The sequence below is a fragment of the Amphiprion ocellaris genome, chromosome 9 (genome assembly GCF_022539595.1).
Source record: "Amphiprion ocellaris isolate individual 3 ecotype Okinawa chromosome 9, ASM2253959v1, whole genome shotgun sequence".
NCBI classification, from domain to species: domain Eukaryota; kingdom Metazoa; phylum Chordata; class Actinopteri; family Pomacentridae; genus Amphiprion; species Amphiprion ocellaris.
In genome coordinates, this window is record NC_072774.1 from 7498488 (window position 1) to 7514265 (window position 15778).

The 15778-nt window shown below is 39.4% G+C and overlaps 2 protein-coding genes across 2 annotated transcripts in view; one reads left to right on the top strand and one right to left on the bottom strand.

Moving 5' to 3' along the window:
• The window catches only part of LOC111588871 (uncharacterized protein C7orf31), a 27295-nt gene continuing 11517 nt past the window's right edge, over positions 1 to 15778 (bottom strand). Inside the window, exons 3-12 of the mRNA XM_023299460.3 lie at positions 9863 to 9953; positions 5999 to 6177; positions 4836 to 4933; positions 4670 to 4738; positions 4541 to 4570; positions 4217 to 4407; positions 4058 to 4146; positions 2572 to 2746; positions 2325 to 2407; positions 1 to 2249 (exon numbers count right to left, since the gene is read on the bottom strand). Of these exons, the coding sequence (XP_023155228.2) occupies positions 1392 to 2249; positions 2325 to 2407; positions 2572 to 2746; positions 4058 to 4146; positions 4217 to 4407; positions 4541 to 4570; positions 4670 to 4738; positions 4836 to 4918 (1578 nt within the window). The 5' untranslated portion in view covers positions 4919 to 4933; positions 5999 to 6177; positions 9863 to 9953 and the 3' untranslated portion in view covers positions 1 to 1391. The remainder of the gene's footprint in view (positions 2250 to 2324; positions 2408 to 2571; positions 2747 to 4057; positions 4147 to 4216; positions 4408 to 4540; positions 4571 to 4669; positions 4739 to 4835; positions 4934 to 5998; positions 6178 to 9862; positions 9954 to 15778) is intronic.
• pde11al (phosphodiesterase 11a, like) overlaps positions 10836 to 15778 on the top strand; it is a 20044-nt gene continuing 15101 nt past the window's right edge. Inside the window, exons 1-5 of the mRNA XM_035943448.2 lie at positions 10836 to 11924; positions 12782 to 12940; positions 14060 to 14149; positions 14357 to 14497; positions 15542 to 15606. Of these exons, the coding sequence (XP_035799341.2) occupies positions 11154 to 11924; positions 12782 to 12940; positions 14060 to 14149; positions 14357 to 14497; positions 15542 to 15606 (1226 nt within the window). The 5' untranslated portion in view covers positions 10836 to 11153. The remainder of the gene's footprint in view (positions 11925 to 12781; positions 12941 to 14059; positions 14150 to 14356; positions 14498 to 15541; positions 15607 to 15778) is intronic.

The following is a 15778-nucleotide window of genomic DNA, read 5'->3' on the forward strand; positions in this document are numbered from 1 at the left end:
TAATCAGGATCAGCTTTAATGGCAAAGTACATACACAACATAGAAGGAATTTGGTTTCTGTTGGTGTCACTCTAGGAATAAGGAAAAGAATAAGAAAATAATTACAGAAAAAATATATAGAGATATTTACACATCTAGAAAAGAATATATGAATATAATGACAATTGCTAAAGGGAGAAGAGCACAAAATGCAAAACCTGAATTTTCAGTATTTTTGAAATATGTGAAAATATCACAAAAATTACAAAAAATAAGCACTAAATTATCATATCTAATATAATAGTACATCAGAAACCTGTAGATCTGAAAATCGCAAAGTTACATTTCTTAATTTAAATTAGTTGATGTCTAAAGACCTCAATTTGCCAATCTATCACATTTTCACAAATATTTACTCTCAATTAATAGATGAAACTGAAAATTCGTGTAATACTCCTAATATATTTGTAAAATTTAGATATAATTCATGACAACTAAAAGAAAAAAAGCACTGGTTTTGTAATTTTACATAGATTTCTTTGTTAAATGAGCAACATCTTGTATAATTAGACGTTTTCACTGCAAAAATGTTATATGAATGTGTTTGCATTAAGTGTATAATATATACACGTCAAAGATGACATAAGGTGAAATTATGAGTTTGTTATTTTCCACTATTTTGTTTTGGTTTTTTTTGACAAACCATCTGCTGGCATTGTTTTTACTGTTAATTTCACTATAGATAGTGTTAAAATTACAACATAGAATTATTTTTTATTAGAATTAATTTTTTTACCTTTTCATATCCATATGGTTCCTTATTTATATTCTAAGAAAACATCACAAGCCTGAGCATTTCCAGTACTTGATTTCCAAGGTCTCATACATAACAAACCTTAAAAAACAAATTCTGGGTGGGACTTTTTGTATCGTTATTCTTCTTCTGAATCCATTTCCGGCTCAAACATGCATACCCGAATTACAGTAATATTACAATTTGCTATTTAGTAGTGTAGTTTTACAGTGTGTTTAAGCAGAGTTGCAGTAGATCTGCTAATTCTAGAGGGGGCAACAATGTAGAGATACATCTCAATGATTTTGAGGCAGCAAGGGATAATTTTCATGGAAACGCTTATACTGTATATATGGTATACGATATATGGAAATTAATTTTTAAGGATTTAATCGATGACCAGTGAAGGATTTTGAAACCTCTGGATCGATTATATTGAAAAATCTCACATTTCAGTTTCAAAGAGGGAAACCTCATACATTTACATGAGATAATTTTTGAAGTCAAATATACTATACAATTAAGCTTTTAGTGAATTATAATTAAGTCTTCAGTATCTTCTCGGATTGAAATTGATGTTTTCTGATTCCCTGAGATGTTAAAGTTCATGTTCTTGAGTTTATCCATGGATGTAGTTGCAGTTGATCCCAAAGAAGTCGTGTCTTCTCCCTCTGACCACGTTGTCTCTCAGGTCCACAGCGGCTCGTGTGATGGAGCTGTTGAAGCTTCGATGGGCTTCTGTCTTACTGAATGAATCTTGAAGGTCCAGGAGGCTTTGAGCTGCTTCTCCTCTTCCCACATTCCCATATCTGTGCACCGAGCAAATGCTGGGCAGGACAGGAGGCCTTGGCAGGATGCTCGGATTAGAGATACCATGCAGCAGCTCCTGCCCTGCAGATGCCCCTGATAATAACTCGGCATGCGATTTAACGCGGCGAGGTTGATCCTCTTTTCTGCTACTCGGTGCATGTTTTCCACACAGCTCCATCAGGCTTTTCTTTATGTCGGCTTCTATCTCTCCCTGGGAATGTGGGCGGCTGTACAGGTCCTGGGGTCGCTCCGTGTTTGAGATCTGGCCAGCGTTAGCCTCTTGGCTGCTCTGCGACACAGATCCTCGCATAAAACTTTCATCAGACTGGACTTTGCAGCTCTCTCTCTCTATGCCCTCGTGCGCTGAGCCTTTGCTGCGAGTTTGCTGCTGTTTGTGTAAGACCGCCTGGGACGGCGTGGTGTGCTGAGCTTCTGTGGAGCTGTACTCTGATTGACTCTGACCCATTTGGTGTGGATCTGGTGCCTCATTATGCGTAGCCCTGATCTCTCGTGGCCCATGTTGGTTTACAGTAGCCGAGGCAGAGCTTCGGTTTAGAGATGCTTTTAGGAGTTCAGCAGCAGAGGGACTGCAGGTGCTCCTCCCCTGTCTTCTTTTACATCCTTGTTTGGGTTTAGAGGGAACAAATTCAGGATGGGAACGTTCTCGCTGCAGGGAAAAGAATCATTATTATTCGTGTCTCACCCTGTAAATGTCACTGTAATTGCATATATTGCGTTTTACCAGTGGTGCAGTGTGTGAATGAATCCCAGTGATCATTTTATCCTTGAAATCATCCATCTTTAAAGGATTTGCTGGTCCCGATCCTTGAAACAATAATAAACATTAAAGCTATATTACTGATAATTAACTTCAAAGTCACAACTGCTGCATTATTTATGAGTTTGTAAAGTGGTTTCTTAGCAGTACTCTGTGTTAATGTTTTTCCAGGGTGTTGCCAACAGATGTTTGCAGTGTTTTGGCTTCTTACCTGTGTAGTGCATTTGGTAAGAGGTGACCCAAAGTGCCCTCTCTAAGTTTTTCAGCATGTTGCTCGTCCGCTCCGATAATGAAAAATCCCAGTCACGAAGTTTAGGGTTTGGCAGCACCGTCTTTGGAGGCGTCGGGTAGAAAACTTGGTTCTGTCCCTTCAGTGGTTTTGTTTTCTGATGGAGGCAGATGTTGTGAGGAATCTTATTATTTGGTTAATCCAAAATTGTGCCCAATTTAGATTTATGTTGAATTTTAATTGATCAATAGGTTTCTTCTGGCTAGAAATAACATGAGCATGTAACAAAAGAGAGTGAAGTGTTGTGTTAGAAATGTTCATGATGCATTTGATCTGTTTCTCTATTTTTTTCCCATTTTAACTAAAAACGGCATGTCCAAAATTAGCCACATTTGTTGAAAAAGTTGCCATTTTTTTTGAGAAACTGCAGTTTATATACAATTCTAGCATGTTCTAGAAAGGAAAAGCATTCAACCATAAGAACACCATCAACATGATGGAGGGAATGTGATGCTTTGGGGCTGTTTTTCAGCTGATGGACCAGGCAACTTGGTCAAAGTAAACGTCATCGTGAGAAAAGAGGAAACATTCGGATTGTGGAGGAAAACATTAGGAAGTCTGCAGGAAAACTGCTCCTTGGGCATCATTGGAGCTTCCAACAAGACAACGATGTGAAACATGAAGCCAAAGTGGTGAAGAAATGGTGAAGAGAAAACTATGAAAAGATGTTGGGGCGGACCAGCCAGAGTCCAGACCTAAATCCATCCAGAATCTGTGGAGGAACTGAAGAACAGAGTGATGGAGACCAAGCCTTTCAAAATAAAAGATCTGGACATGGACACTTGGAGGAACAAAATCCCAGTGGAGACATGAAGAAAGACTGTAGACTGTGCAATTGATGTGTTGGAAAATAAAGACTTTAACTATGATTTCTGTTTCCAACATGGAATTTTTCAGTAAAAAATTACAAAAAACACAGAAATGATTAAAAATGATCATTACATTTCTAACATGACGCTTTGCTGAATTTTGTGATTTTTTTTAATGTCATTTATAGCCACAAGAAACCTATTAGTCAAATAAGAAATCACCTCAAATCAAAATTTGGCATTGCTATAAATGATTTGGGGCTTAACTGCATACGTAAAACATGAAAGAAAAGGCTCTAAAAACATCATTATCGACTTGATTATTTCCCTTTCATAAATGTAGATAAGGAAAGACACTCAAATAACGTTTTCAAAGTCATTCAAATGCTGAATTTGAATAATTTCTGACAGATCTTTTGGAAAAAAATATATTTTAAAAAACTGAAATGTGTCAGATTTATCATCATCATTTTGAACACAATGTCCTATTCTATTTTGTCACTTCTTCATGTCATTTCTAGCCAGAATAAACCAATTGGTTAAAGAAAAAATCACTATAAATCTAAATTTGGCAAGGGTATGCTATATTTTATGCTCACATCATAGAAGCCATGCTCTCCTGTCCATGAAACAGTCTTCTTCTTGGTTTTCACTGGTGTTTCTATGATCTCATGTCTATATGGAGCACCTGTGCATGGGGGAAAAAAGACGCCTTAAATTTCTAGAAACTTTTTAGCACAACATCTACCGTCTCTCACCTTTAGTTTTGCTCAGCAGGCTGATGTCCGGTGCACCATTTGGCATAATGAGGTTGAGGAAAGGCTGGGAAGCAGCTCGGACTCCTGTTTCCGGGTCGTCTGGAGAGCAGAAGGATGGGAACATTGCAAAGCGAGAGATGTGAGATGAATAGGGATGCTCTTTTGGAGTGGCAATCTGGATCATTTTCTCACTGTACAAAAGGCACAAGGACATTAAATGAAGATAAAGCGTATTAACAGTCACAAGAAACAGCAAATAAAAGAGCAGAGCTTAGTGCAAAAGAAATTAGTCTGTTATCTGTTCATGTGCAAAAAAGTACTCACGCTAGATTTATGTCAGTTGGTTTTGGTATGCTGGGAAAAGATAATACAGAAGAAGGATTTTTGAGGATTTCTGTGAATGTACTGATAGTGTAATATGACTATGTTTGTAATAAATCAACGGCTACTTACAGCTGATCATTGAGATGGACTTTACTTTTCTTTCTGCTGATATTATGACATTTTTGGCTAGTGATGCGCCTGTGAAGGTAAAATCAGGTAGATAATTGCACCATGGCTAATAAATTACATCATTATTCTGCAACTATCATTCTATGCAAAGAATCTCTACACTTACACAGGTATAGTTCCTCTGTAACCCCAGCGATGATCTCCAAAATCATTGGAGATGTTGTGGGTTAGTAAAGACTTTGGCTCCATGTGGCAGCTGGATACCTGACCCATAATGAAGGAATGTGGGGAAAAAAGGACATAAATACAGAATCATGCCACATCTTTAAAGAAACCAACAATGCTGATTTATTATGATTGTTATGGACACTGGTCTGGTGACAAAAAAATCTGAAAAACAGTCTTTCAACCAGCTTATTACACTGGGCGACCAGTATGTTTACAACACAACAGCAACAATGAATCACCAACTTTGTTTGCTAATCGATTAATCATTTAGTCTTTTTTTTTGGAAGAAAAAGTCAAAATTCTTGGATTACAGCTTCATAAATGTGAATATTATCTGATTTCTTTCCTCCTCTTTGACAGCAAACTGAATATCTTTGAGTTGTGAACATCAGACATTTGTCAAATTGAGCTTTGGGAAACACTTATCAAGATTTTACACCAAACAACAAATCAGGTAATAGAATAAATGATCAACAGATCAATCTACAATGGAAATAAATGATAGTCATTGGCCTGGTTTTGGACATTTGATCAAATAGAGGCAGACATCTGACGATGTTCCACTAATAGTATTTAGATTGTTTGTGCCTTCAATGATTTATCAACGTGTCAATTAGTTATCAACTAATAAAGTCATCTTCAATTATTTTGATAATCATTAAACCAGTTGTATTAAATAAAGTAAATAAAAGCCTTTTTTTAATTCCAATTTTTTAAGATTGAATATTTTATTGGTTTCTTTCCTTCTGAGTGACAGTAAATTGAATATCTTTGGATTGTGGCCAGAAGACATCCGTTATTTTGGGCTTTGGGTAACACTGTTCAACATTTTTAAAGAATAAACCAATTAGAATCAAATGAATTAATCGAGAAAATAATTTAAAAAGATTAATGAACAATGAAAAATATCATTACTCAAACAAGTTCATAGCAGTACATTATATTGTAGGTTAAACGGCAAACATGAGAAATGAAACAGTATTTCATCAACCAACATAAGATGTGACTGTGATCTTATCTGAGTCTTCTGCTATGTCATTCTTACTGTTTTAACTATTAATGACCAAAATAATTGCTAATTATTTCATTACGTCCACTTACCTGGACTGTGGTAGCTACAGAAGAAATCCAGAGAGGTTTCTTCTATCCTTCTGTTGCAGACACTTTGGAAGCAATCGCAGTAAAAGTAGGAATGTAGAAGCTCTTAAACAGGACTCCCTCCTGTTTGCTTGTGACCAGTGAGGTGGGTTTAAGTTCCTGGGACAGCCAGAGTGACAGTGCTACAATAAACAATAGGATCACAGTGACTGTCACCCAATCCAGCCCACAGAACACAGTGTACAGCAGAGGTGTCATTTTAAAAGCCTTTCTAGGACTAAACTCACTAAACACTGAAACAATGTCATCCAACTATGTAGCTTGCATCACATTCATGTAGATAATATCCTGTTCCACTATGTAGAACAGAATAATATCAGCTTCAAAGAGTAATTTCTAATCTCCGTGATGCAGCCATCAACATGTGCTGATATTTCACATTAATGCCTTTCTAGCAGCAGGGAATCACTGCTCAGGATCATCCAGTCATCAAGTGTGGATCTGATAATATTACACGTTCACAGTTTGGTGAACTCATACAACTGAGAATGGGGTGGAATGAAAATCAAGCCGGCTCTGAGCAGCACAAGCTGACACCGGACACAAGCCGTGTGCAAGAAGGGTTTGGTTACAGGAATCTGGTTTCATCATCTTCGTTCGTATGCAGCATAAAGAGCAAGTAGAGCCCACCTATACACCTGACAGTGAATGCAACAAAACCTGTTCAAAGGGAGTCTAAATTAGTCCAGCAGATCATTTCCACCTGACAATCACTCTGGTTTTATGAGGATTTACAATGTGTGTGTGCATTTTGTTGAACATCTCCTTGGATTTAGTGGATTTCGAGATGTAAGCTCCATGTGTCCATTATACGGGTTGTCAGTCTGATAAATGAGGCTATTACATCAAAGATTGAGAAGTGACTAGAAATTAACATAACAAACGATTTAACCCATTTTGAAAAACTTGTGCTTCTAAATCCTTAAATTTCAAAGCACCTTCATATGTGTTTATTCTCAAACTGTATTAAATGAACTTTTGTATCTCCTCTGCAACTTAACCTGAAATGGAATTAAATGTTTAATGATTCAGAACACATTTACACATCTATTGTTCAGTCAGCTTAGCTTGTAAAATATTAATAAGTGGAAACAATCTTTTTTCCTTGTCCATATTTTGGCAAAACAAATATTTGTGTATAGATAAACACATAGAATGTAGACTGTTTCAAAAAATCTGAAAACAATATTTCAGCCATTAAAGCCTCTGAAAACTTAAGTTTGATATACATTGTAAAACAGACGTGAATACATCCCTGTGCAAAATCTCTCCAAATTGCGTTATTTCACACAGTTTAGTAAATCTGTGATCACTGAAACCCAATTGATGTGAAATGACCAATAAACACTAAAACTTTCTCGGTTTTGGACCTTTACCCTCTACTTTTTTGCATGTCTGTATCATGGCTCCACACGGAAAAGACATCTGATTGTAAGACTTTGCGAGGATGGAAGATCAGCAGTCAGGTAAAAATCAGATGATGCAGCAGTAAGGAAGTATAGAATGAGTCATAGTACCACTAATCAGAGCTGCGGAGGTCTTCCTCTTAAAATGATGCCATGGACCATGTGCTACTTTCACAATCTAGCTTTAAAAAACAGATGGGCAAGTTCGTCAGACTTCTCATTTCAGCTATCAGTGAAAAAATTTGTTTTGGTGAGAGCTTAGACAGTGTTGAGGATGGTGCATAACAGTCCAGAAAAAGACCTTGCTTGTTCTTCAGCACAGAACTACAGCATTAAACTTTGGTAAAATGCATGGAAAAAATGTCTAATGAATATTGGGAGCATATCTTGGTCAGAGAGGATTATGAAAAATCTATTTGGCTCAGATGGAGTCCAGCATGGATTACCACAGTGAATGCATAGTCCTGACAGTGAAGTACAGAGATGGTAGAGTGATGCTATGGGGTTGCGTGAATGCAAAAGGTGTTGGGAAGGTGGTAACATGCACCACGAATGTCTGCCGATAGACCAAATACTGACTGGCTGACAAGATGACTTCATGGACAAGGTGATAATTTGGCATAAGATGAATATTCCAGCATGAAAACCATCCAAAGCACAAAATCACACAAGAGTTTCTATAGAAGAAAAACTGTACAAACTATGACCTGGACAAGTTTGTTCCCTACATAGAATCCATATGTATTTTAAAGAAAAAGGTAGAGCAACATAACCTCTCCAGCAAACAGCAGCTATGAAAAAATTCTGAAGAATGGCAGAACAACTCTCCAGAAATTTGGCTTCCTCCATGCCAAAGAGATTGAGTAAAATTGGAGATGCAAAGTACTGGAAAAAAATAGAAGTTTTGAGCCTCAGTAATTACTTTTAATCTGACTTCCTACTGTGGGGTCAACCTAAATTGTCAGTTTTTAATTTTAAATTAGAGCAAACTTTTAATTTATAAGTAACATTATTATTTTGAAGTGATGCAGTTCTGTATCATCCAGATTTTTGGATATACGTACGCGATACGCACAACCTGCAAAAGGGAGCAAGGAGCACTTAGGAAACAAAATGCAGATATCCCATTATGACCCATTATAACCCAACTTGTTCTTGCTTCTGCAGGTAAGATGCTCATGTGGGGTTTCATTACAGACGGTAAATGGCTGGTGGAAAAAATACATCTTCGGTGCCTTTAAATAGGACAACACACTTGACTTACTCTCCATCAGAAACCTGAAAACTGCATCTACACACCAGTTCTCAATCAGCACATAAAATGAATGCGGCTACCTCTGCTTGCACATGACATGGACTGCTTTCCAAGCAGGAGACCTTGCCTTGTTTGTCAGTTCACAAGACCCATATTCTGCATTCTGCTTTTTAATTGGGATTCTCAGGAGACCTTGTCCAAAGTCTTAGCAAAACACCCAAGTCCTATCAAGCAGCCTAAGCTAAGTCCAGTAACCAATTATCCAGCTCTGCCCCAGCAGAGCCGCTGCTCTCCGGATTACATTTCCTGCTGCTGCATTACAAATGTGCCAGAGCCTGCAGTGATTTCTCTAATATTAAGTTATTGTGCAGATGCAAGCTGATGGTTAACCCCTGCAGGATTTCACCCACAAATAGGAATTCAACTTAATCTGTGCCTTTTACAGAACCTCATACCCCAGTAACCTCCGAAACAAAGCGAGAAATTAATTCACCTCTCTCTAGAGGAAAACATTAATTATTTACTCCATTCAGATAGCAAACTGCAAGCATAACCTCAGTGGTCAAAAAGCTGCTGGAGGTGGCCCCTGAAACCAACTGATACTCCCAAAACGTAGCCTCTGACATCCAGGTTTACTGTACAGTTTAGTAATTATTTTTTAAAGATTTTATTTATGCATATTTACAATCCATTGTCCATACCTGAGGGCTTGACTCTATCCAAGCTGACGTGGGGGTCCAACCGTGCACGCTCACATGCACACCTACAGCCAGTTTAGACTCACAAATTAACCCACTGTGTATGTCTTTGGACTGTGGGAGGACGCTGGAGCATTGGGAAGAAGCCCACGCAGGTACAGGGAGAACATGTGTGCTTCATGCAACCAGAAAGACCCCCGGTGAAGAGGGGGATCGAACCCAGAACCTTCCAACTCCACTGTTGCTATGTGAGCACAATGCAACGGAATAAATTACAATATAGACTGGAAAAAGAAAAGACTTTGACACAGGGTTTTAATATGTTTAAGACTGAGTTAGGTTTTGGTAACTAAAACCACTTGTTTGAGGTGAGGAGAGATTGTGTTTGAAAGACACCAATGTTGCAGCAGTCTGATCTCATACATGCAACCATTCGCCCTCATCCTACCTGATCACCAGGGGTCCTCGGCCAGCTGCCTCCATTGCCCACCTCGTGTCTATCCCGGCCTCCTCGGGGGACTCACAAGCTTCCTGAAAGACTTTTTATGGAGACATTCATGATGTTTCTTTCATGTGAGCCGAGAATGAAAGAATAAAAGATGAAACTGTGAACTTGCACTTCAAAGCTCAGAGCTCTGGAGAATATTTCATTAATTTCATGTTTCAAGAAAACACATTTCACTGCTACAGAGGTACAGCCAGTGTGTGGGCGTTAGTATGTGTGTGACTCCAAGGTAACACACGCGTGTTTTTATGTACAATAGGAAATATTTTCAGACAAATCACATCCATGACAACAGTGTTTTTGTTTTGCTTTTTTTTCCACTCAGCTGCATGCAACTCGGGGCATAAATTGTTGCAAAATAACACATTTTCTTTGAGTGTTTTCACGTTCTTTCTCCATCTATTCAGTCACATTCTGTTAGCTGGGAGCCAGGTGCCCTTGAGTTATTCAGAGCTGCTCATAAGGCAAGGTAGTCAGAGCTGCTTTTATACCTTTACACCCACTCTATCTATCTATCTATCTATCTATCTATCTATCTATCTATCTATCTATCTATCTATCTATCTATCTATCTATCTATCTATCTATCTATCTATCTATCTATCTATCTATCTATCTATCTATCTATCTATCATGGAATAACTTTAATTTTCTCTCCTCCTCCAGTAAATAGGCTGTTTTACTGTGAACATTTCCATGATGACTGAAGCTGTTTTTCAGCTCATTACTCCAAATGTACACAGAAAAAAAATGCTTCTTCCTGCACGTTTTAAATGTAAAAAACATCACATCTGTTCTGTTTTAATAGGAGCCCTGCACACAAGGTCTCTGGTGGTATACAATAAAAGAGAGCGAGTGAACAGGCTGCCCCTGCATATTTTTTTTTTCATTTTCTAGGGAGGATATATATAGGCGCCGTGCTTTTCTGCACCTCTGCATACTATTGAACAGAACCCCCCCCCAGAGAGCAGCTCCATCTCTGGTTTGACTGACAGCTGTAGCTCCTCTCTCGGGCGTCATCACTTCGCTCTCAGATAAAGTGGATCTTGACCACTTCTGCTCCCAGTGTTTCAGGGATGAATGCGCAATGGACTGACTCCTACTAGGGATGAAGGAGCAACTGCTTTGAGGACATCTCTTCTCTGAGAAGCTCGGCTGCAGCCCCCTCACCCTCTCATCCACTCGCCTAAACTCTTGTTCCATCACATTTCAGAGTCCCCTTCCAGCCTTCACCATGACTGCGTTCGACTTCTCGGATATAGAGGCGTTTCTGGACTGCCACCCGGACCTGTTTGAGGAGTACCTGGTTCGGAAAGCCAAATGTGACCAGGTGAGCAGGTGGCTGAAGGAGCATCAGCCGTCGAAAGTGTCCACGGCGGAGAAACGCGGCGCCGCCACGGACCCGCTCTGGCCGACCAACGCCGACGGGCTCCGGCGCAGATCGTCCCACATGGAGCTGCGGCGGAACTTCGCCCGGTCCAAAGCCACCACCGCGCACCGCACCTACGACGAGCATGTGAGCCTCAGCGAACACGAGTCCCAGTCCAGCATGAGGCGCCGTGCGCTCCTGCGCAAAGCCAGCTCCCTGCCTCCGACCACGGCGCACATCCTGAGCGCCCTGTTGGAGTCCCGGGTCAACGTGCCCCAGTACGCGTCCAGCGCCATCGACTACAAATACAGACTCAAAGAAACCAACGAGAGGGAGTTTTTCTTGGAGTTAGTGAAGGACATCTCCAATGATCTGGACCTGACAAATCTGAGTTATAAGATCCTGATCAACGTGTGTATCCTGGTGGATGCGGACAGGTGCTCGCTTTTCCTGGTTGAGGGACCCGCTCACAAGAGGACTCTGGTGTCCAAGTTCTTTGATGTGCACTCGGGCACCACAGTCAGACCATCATCCAGCACCCTGAACTCCAATGAGGTGCAGGTGCCATGGGGGAAAGGCATCATAGGATATGTGGCAGAGCATGGAGAGACTGTAAACATCTCAAATGCATATGAGGTAAAAGTCTGCATGGTTTTATTTATATATTTTTTCACCCTGAAAAAAGTTAATTCAGAAGTGTTTGGAGTAAATTAAAATTCTGAACATTAATATATAACTGGTTGTGGTATCAAAACTCTATTTTTTAAATTGCACTCAGAAAAACATGACCATAGATAACCCTAAAGTTACAGGAGATGCACCTTTGGCCATGTTGCCATCCTGCATGAGAAGTCCCCACAAATGTCACAAAAAGAGAAAGAAACCCATTTTAATTAGCTGTTTTTGAAGTTTCCTTTCTGCCAGAGGACGGTGTTCAGTGGCTGGAAACATCGCCCCACCCCTCAAGAGATCAAACTTTTGCGCATGTCGAGCAGCTCAACCGGAGACTCAGTGAAGCCCAGTGAGGACTCTGGGTAATTAGCTCAATTATGTCAGAGTAAAGAGGGAGAAAAAAATCCTAGTGTATAGTCGTCAAAGAAAAAGGCAGTAAAGCGAGCCAATAAGTCTTGCAGCTTCCCACAAGCTCCAGTCTTATAAGCTACCAGTTGCGCACCACATCATTATATCATGGCCCTGGGCTGCTTGGGAATCTATCGTGATGATACGCATCCCCCTGCGGTCTATTACTGCAATACTATAGATATGTGTCAGTGAGGGGCATTATAGTTTCTCTGCTTATTGTGAAAACAATTGATTCCTGCAGAGTTGTGAATATATATGTGCAAAAATCACACTGAGCAGGCACGTAAAACCCAAATGTTATGGAAACGTGGGGCCATGAGGTCAAATGTGCTGTCATTTTACTGACTGCACTGGGGTGTATATTTGCATTTATGTGCTATTATTTTTCATTTTTTATGACTACATTGCAGGATCACCGCTTCAGCGATGAGATTGACAAGTTAACCGGCTACAAGACTCAGTCCATCCTCTGCATGGCCATCTGCAACAGTGATGGAGAAGTTATTGGGGTTGTCCAAGCGATAAATAAAAACCCAATAGGCACCCCGTTTACTGAGGATGATGAGAAGGTGAGATTAAAATAAAAAAACATGCAACACGCTGCAGGTAGTTTATCATCTTCAGTATTACCGTCAACATTTGTATAATATAGGCCGTTTTAAAGATGGAGGTAAAATTGGATTGTGCACCCCAAACCACCAACACACACGCATATTTACACAGAAGTACTGAAGCTGTGCAGCACTGTTTGTACTGTGAATCTTCTTAATGGCTGAGAAGAAGAGGCAAAGTGATCCCTTGGAAGCAAAACAGCAGAAAAATGAAGAGAAGAGGTCAAGCTTTTGCTCAAGTGCACATTAAATATGTCTGGCTGTGCAATACACACACACACACACACACACACACACACACACACACACACACACACACACTTAGGAAACATGTTTTGAGTTGATACACTTCCAGTTGCTCCCTGAGCTATCCACTTGAAATAGGTTTGCTGTTTCATTTACAGCTCCGCAGCTCATGATTACAATCTCATTCTCCCAGTTTGCTGATGAAAAAATAATATATTGTGCATCTTGCAGATGCGAAAAGTGTTGCGTTTGGTTTAAGTGAGCGGTCGGGGCAATAAAAAGGCAAAAAGTGTTTTAGTCACTTTATGTAAATAAGTGCTTTTAATAAGTAGTTTGCAAAAACCTACCAAACTGCACTGAGAAGCAACAGTTTGTCCACAAGGTGGCAGAATAAAGTTGTGGAAATCCATTTCTTCTGAGAACATACAGTTTGTTCTCTCACTTCAGCTTCAAAGAAATCAAGTTGGTCATCATTTTTAAATAATTTTTTTTGGAATCCAAAGCAAAACACTAAATATAGCAACGTCAGAAACTATTTTCAGCACCAAAGACGGTGAAAATAGAAGAAAAACTTGATCCGTCAGCTTGTCCAGACATTTTAGGGCCACTGATGTCTCTCTAAACCTCTAAATCAATACTTCATTAACAGGGTATCTATTGAGAGGAATAAGTGCTGAGAAGAGGCTGACTCCATCATGACTTTCTACCAGCATCACCTCATATTCTCTCTGTTTCTCTCACCCAGTTTAATGTCCTTTTGTTTAGCATACAGATAGCTAACATTTATAGATTATACAGGCTTTTAATGGCATTTTTTGTGCTTTCACTCAGGTGCTGCAGATGTATCTACCATTCTGTGGAATATCGATTTCTAACGCCAAGTTATTCTCAGAGTCCCGCAAGGAGTATGAAAGGAGTCGGGTGAGAAGTTTTAAACTGTCCCTTTGCAAAATATGCTTGATATTAAACCTATTCAGAATAAAATATAGATCATTGTAAAGACACCAACACATTCAAACTACACATGGGATTTTACCTTGCTGTGGCACATAAAATTACCTTCAACAACATGATATTGAGTCGTAAATATGAAGCCGTCGGTCATGGTGTTCATTATCGCCTCTACAGGCTTTGCTAGAGGTGGTCAATGACCTGTTTGAGGAGCAGACCGACCTGGAGAAGATTGTCAGGAAGATCATGCAGCGAGCGTTGACCTTACTACAGTGTGAACGCTGCTCTGTGCTTCTTCTGGAGGACATCGATTCACCTGTGAGACATGTTTTTGTTTGTGCTTTTTGGAATTTTTCTTGCCTCGAGATACAGGTACTGCACCTACCCAAGTTTAGTTGAAATGTTTCATTAACCCTCTGAACCCCAAAGCCTGCTGGTGGGTTTGAAGGCATGTTTTTTTTTTAAACCTCCAGAATGACACCATTTATCAGAGCCAGAAACTGCTAAAACCTAAAGAACTGTTATGTGACATCTGGCTCCTTTGAAAAAATTGACCAAGTAGCAAGTCAAAATCATGATATTTTCATCAAAATCACTTTGTTTCATATGTCTGATTTAGAAAAATGTATCAAAAATCAAATTATATATTTTCTGTGATTAGATTTTGTGAAATTATTTTTAAAAAGTCTATGCCCCTTTTCGCAACTGGGAAGCCATGACTGACTCACAGCGACCAACAGTTGTGGGTCAAAAATTCAGACACTTTTCGACTGAACTGCAGGCTGTGTTTACATAGAGCAGAGAGGACACAACAGGAGAGATTGAGAGGAAAATTAAGCATAATTGACCAATAAACTAAAAGCAGCATGGCTCAAAAACAATATACAGAGGAGCAAGTTGACAGCAAATTGTTGGAAGACAGATTCTGCATGGTGAAACATCTTTCTAGAGTTGAGGTGCAGGAAAGTGTGAAAAACAGTTTATAGAAAGTGAAACAATCTAAACAGTAAAATATCTATAGCATGTGGGGTCATCATTTGTTTCCAGTATTGGTAATAGTGCTTATAGGCTCTTGGAAAAATGTTGTACATGTTGGTTTGAGTTTTGTTAAATTTTTGTAATTTTACATTGTTGAATTCTATCTACTTCTACATATGGTTGTGCTGTTTCTGTAGAGGTGCAGGACTTTATATTCAAGTGAAAAATGGGCCCACAGTGAGTAAAAATTAGCACAAAATACTCACAAACCGCTTGAGGTTCAGAGGGTTAAACTGTGTGCCATTTTTGTGCAAACTTTTCCCATGATTGTTGTTAAATTAAGTTGCTGCTGCTGGTTGTTTTTGATACATGCCTTTCTCACAGGTGGTGAAGTTCTCCAAGACGTTTGAGCTCATGTCTCCTTTGTGCAACATTGACCGAGATATCAGGTGAAAGCAACACTATGAAAAAAAGTCACTGATGACAGACATTTGTCATGGCAGATAATTGTATACAGCAGGGATATTATTATTATTAATTATAGCTGCCTTCCAATTAGTGGAGTCATGCTTCTGTGCACGCTGGTTAATAACTATATTTATCAGGTATAATAGACATTTT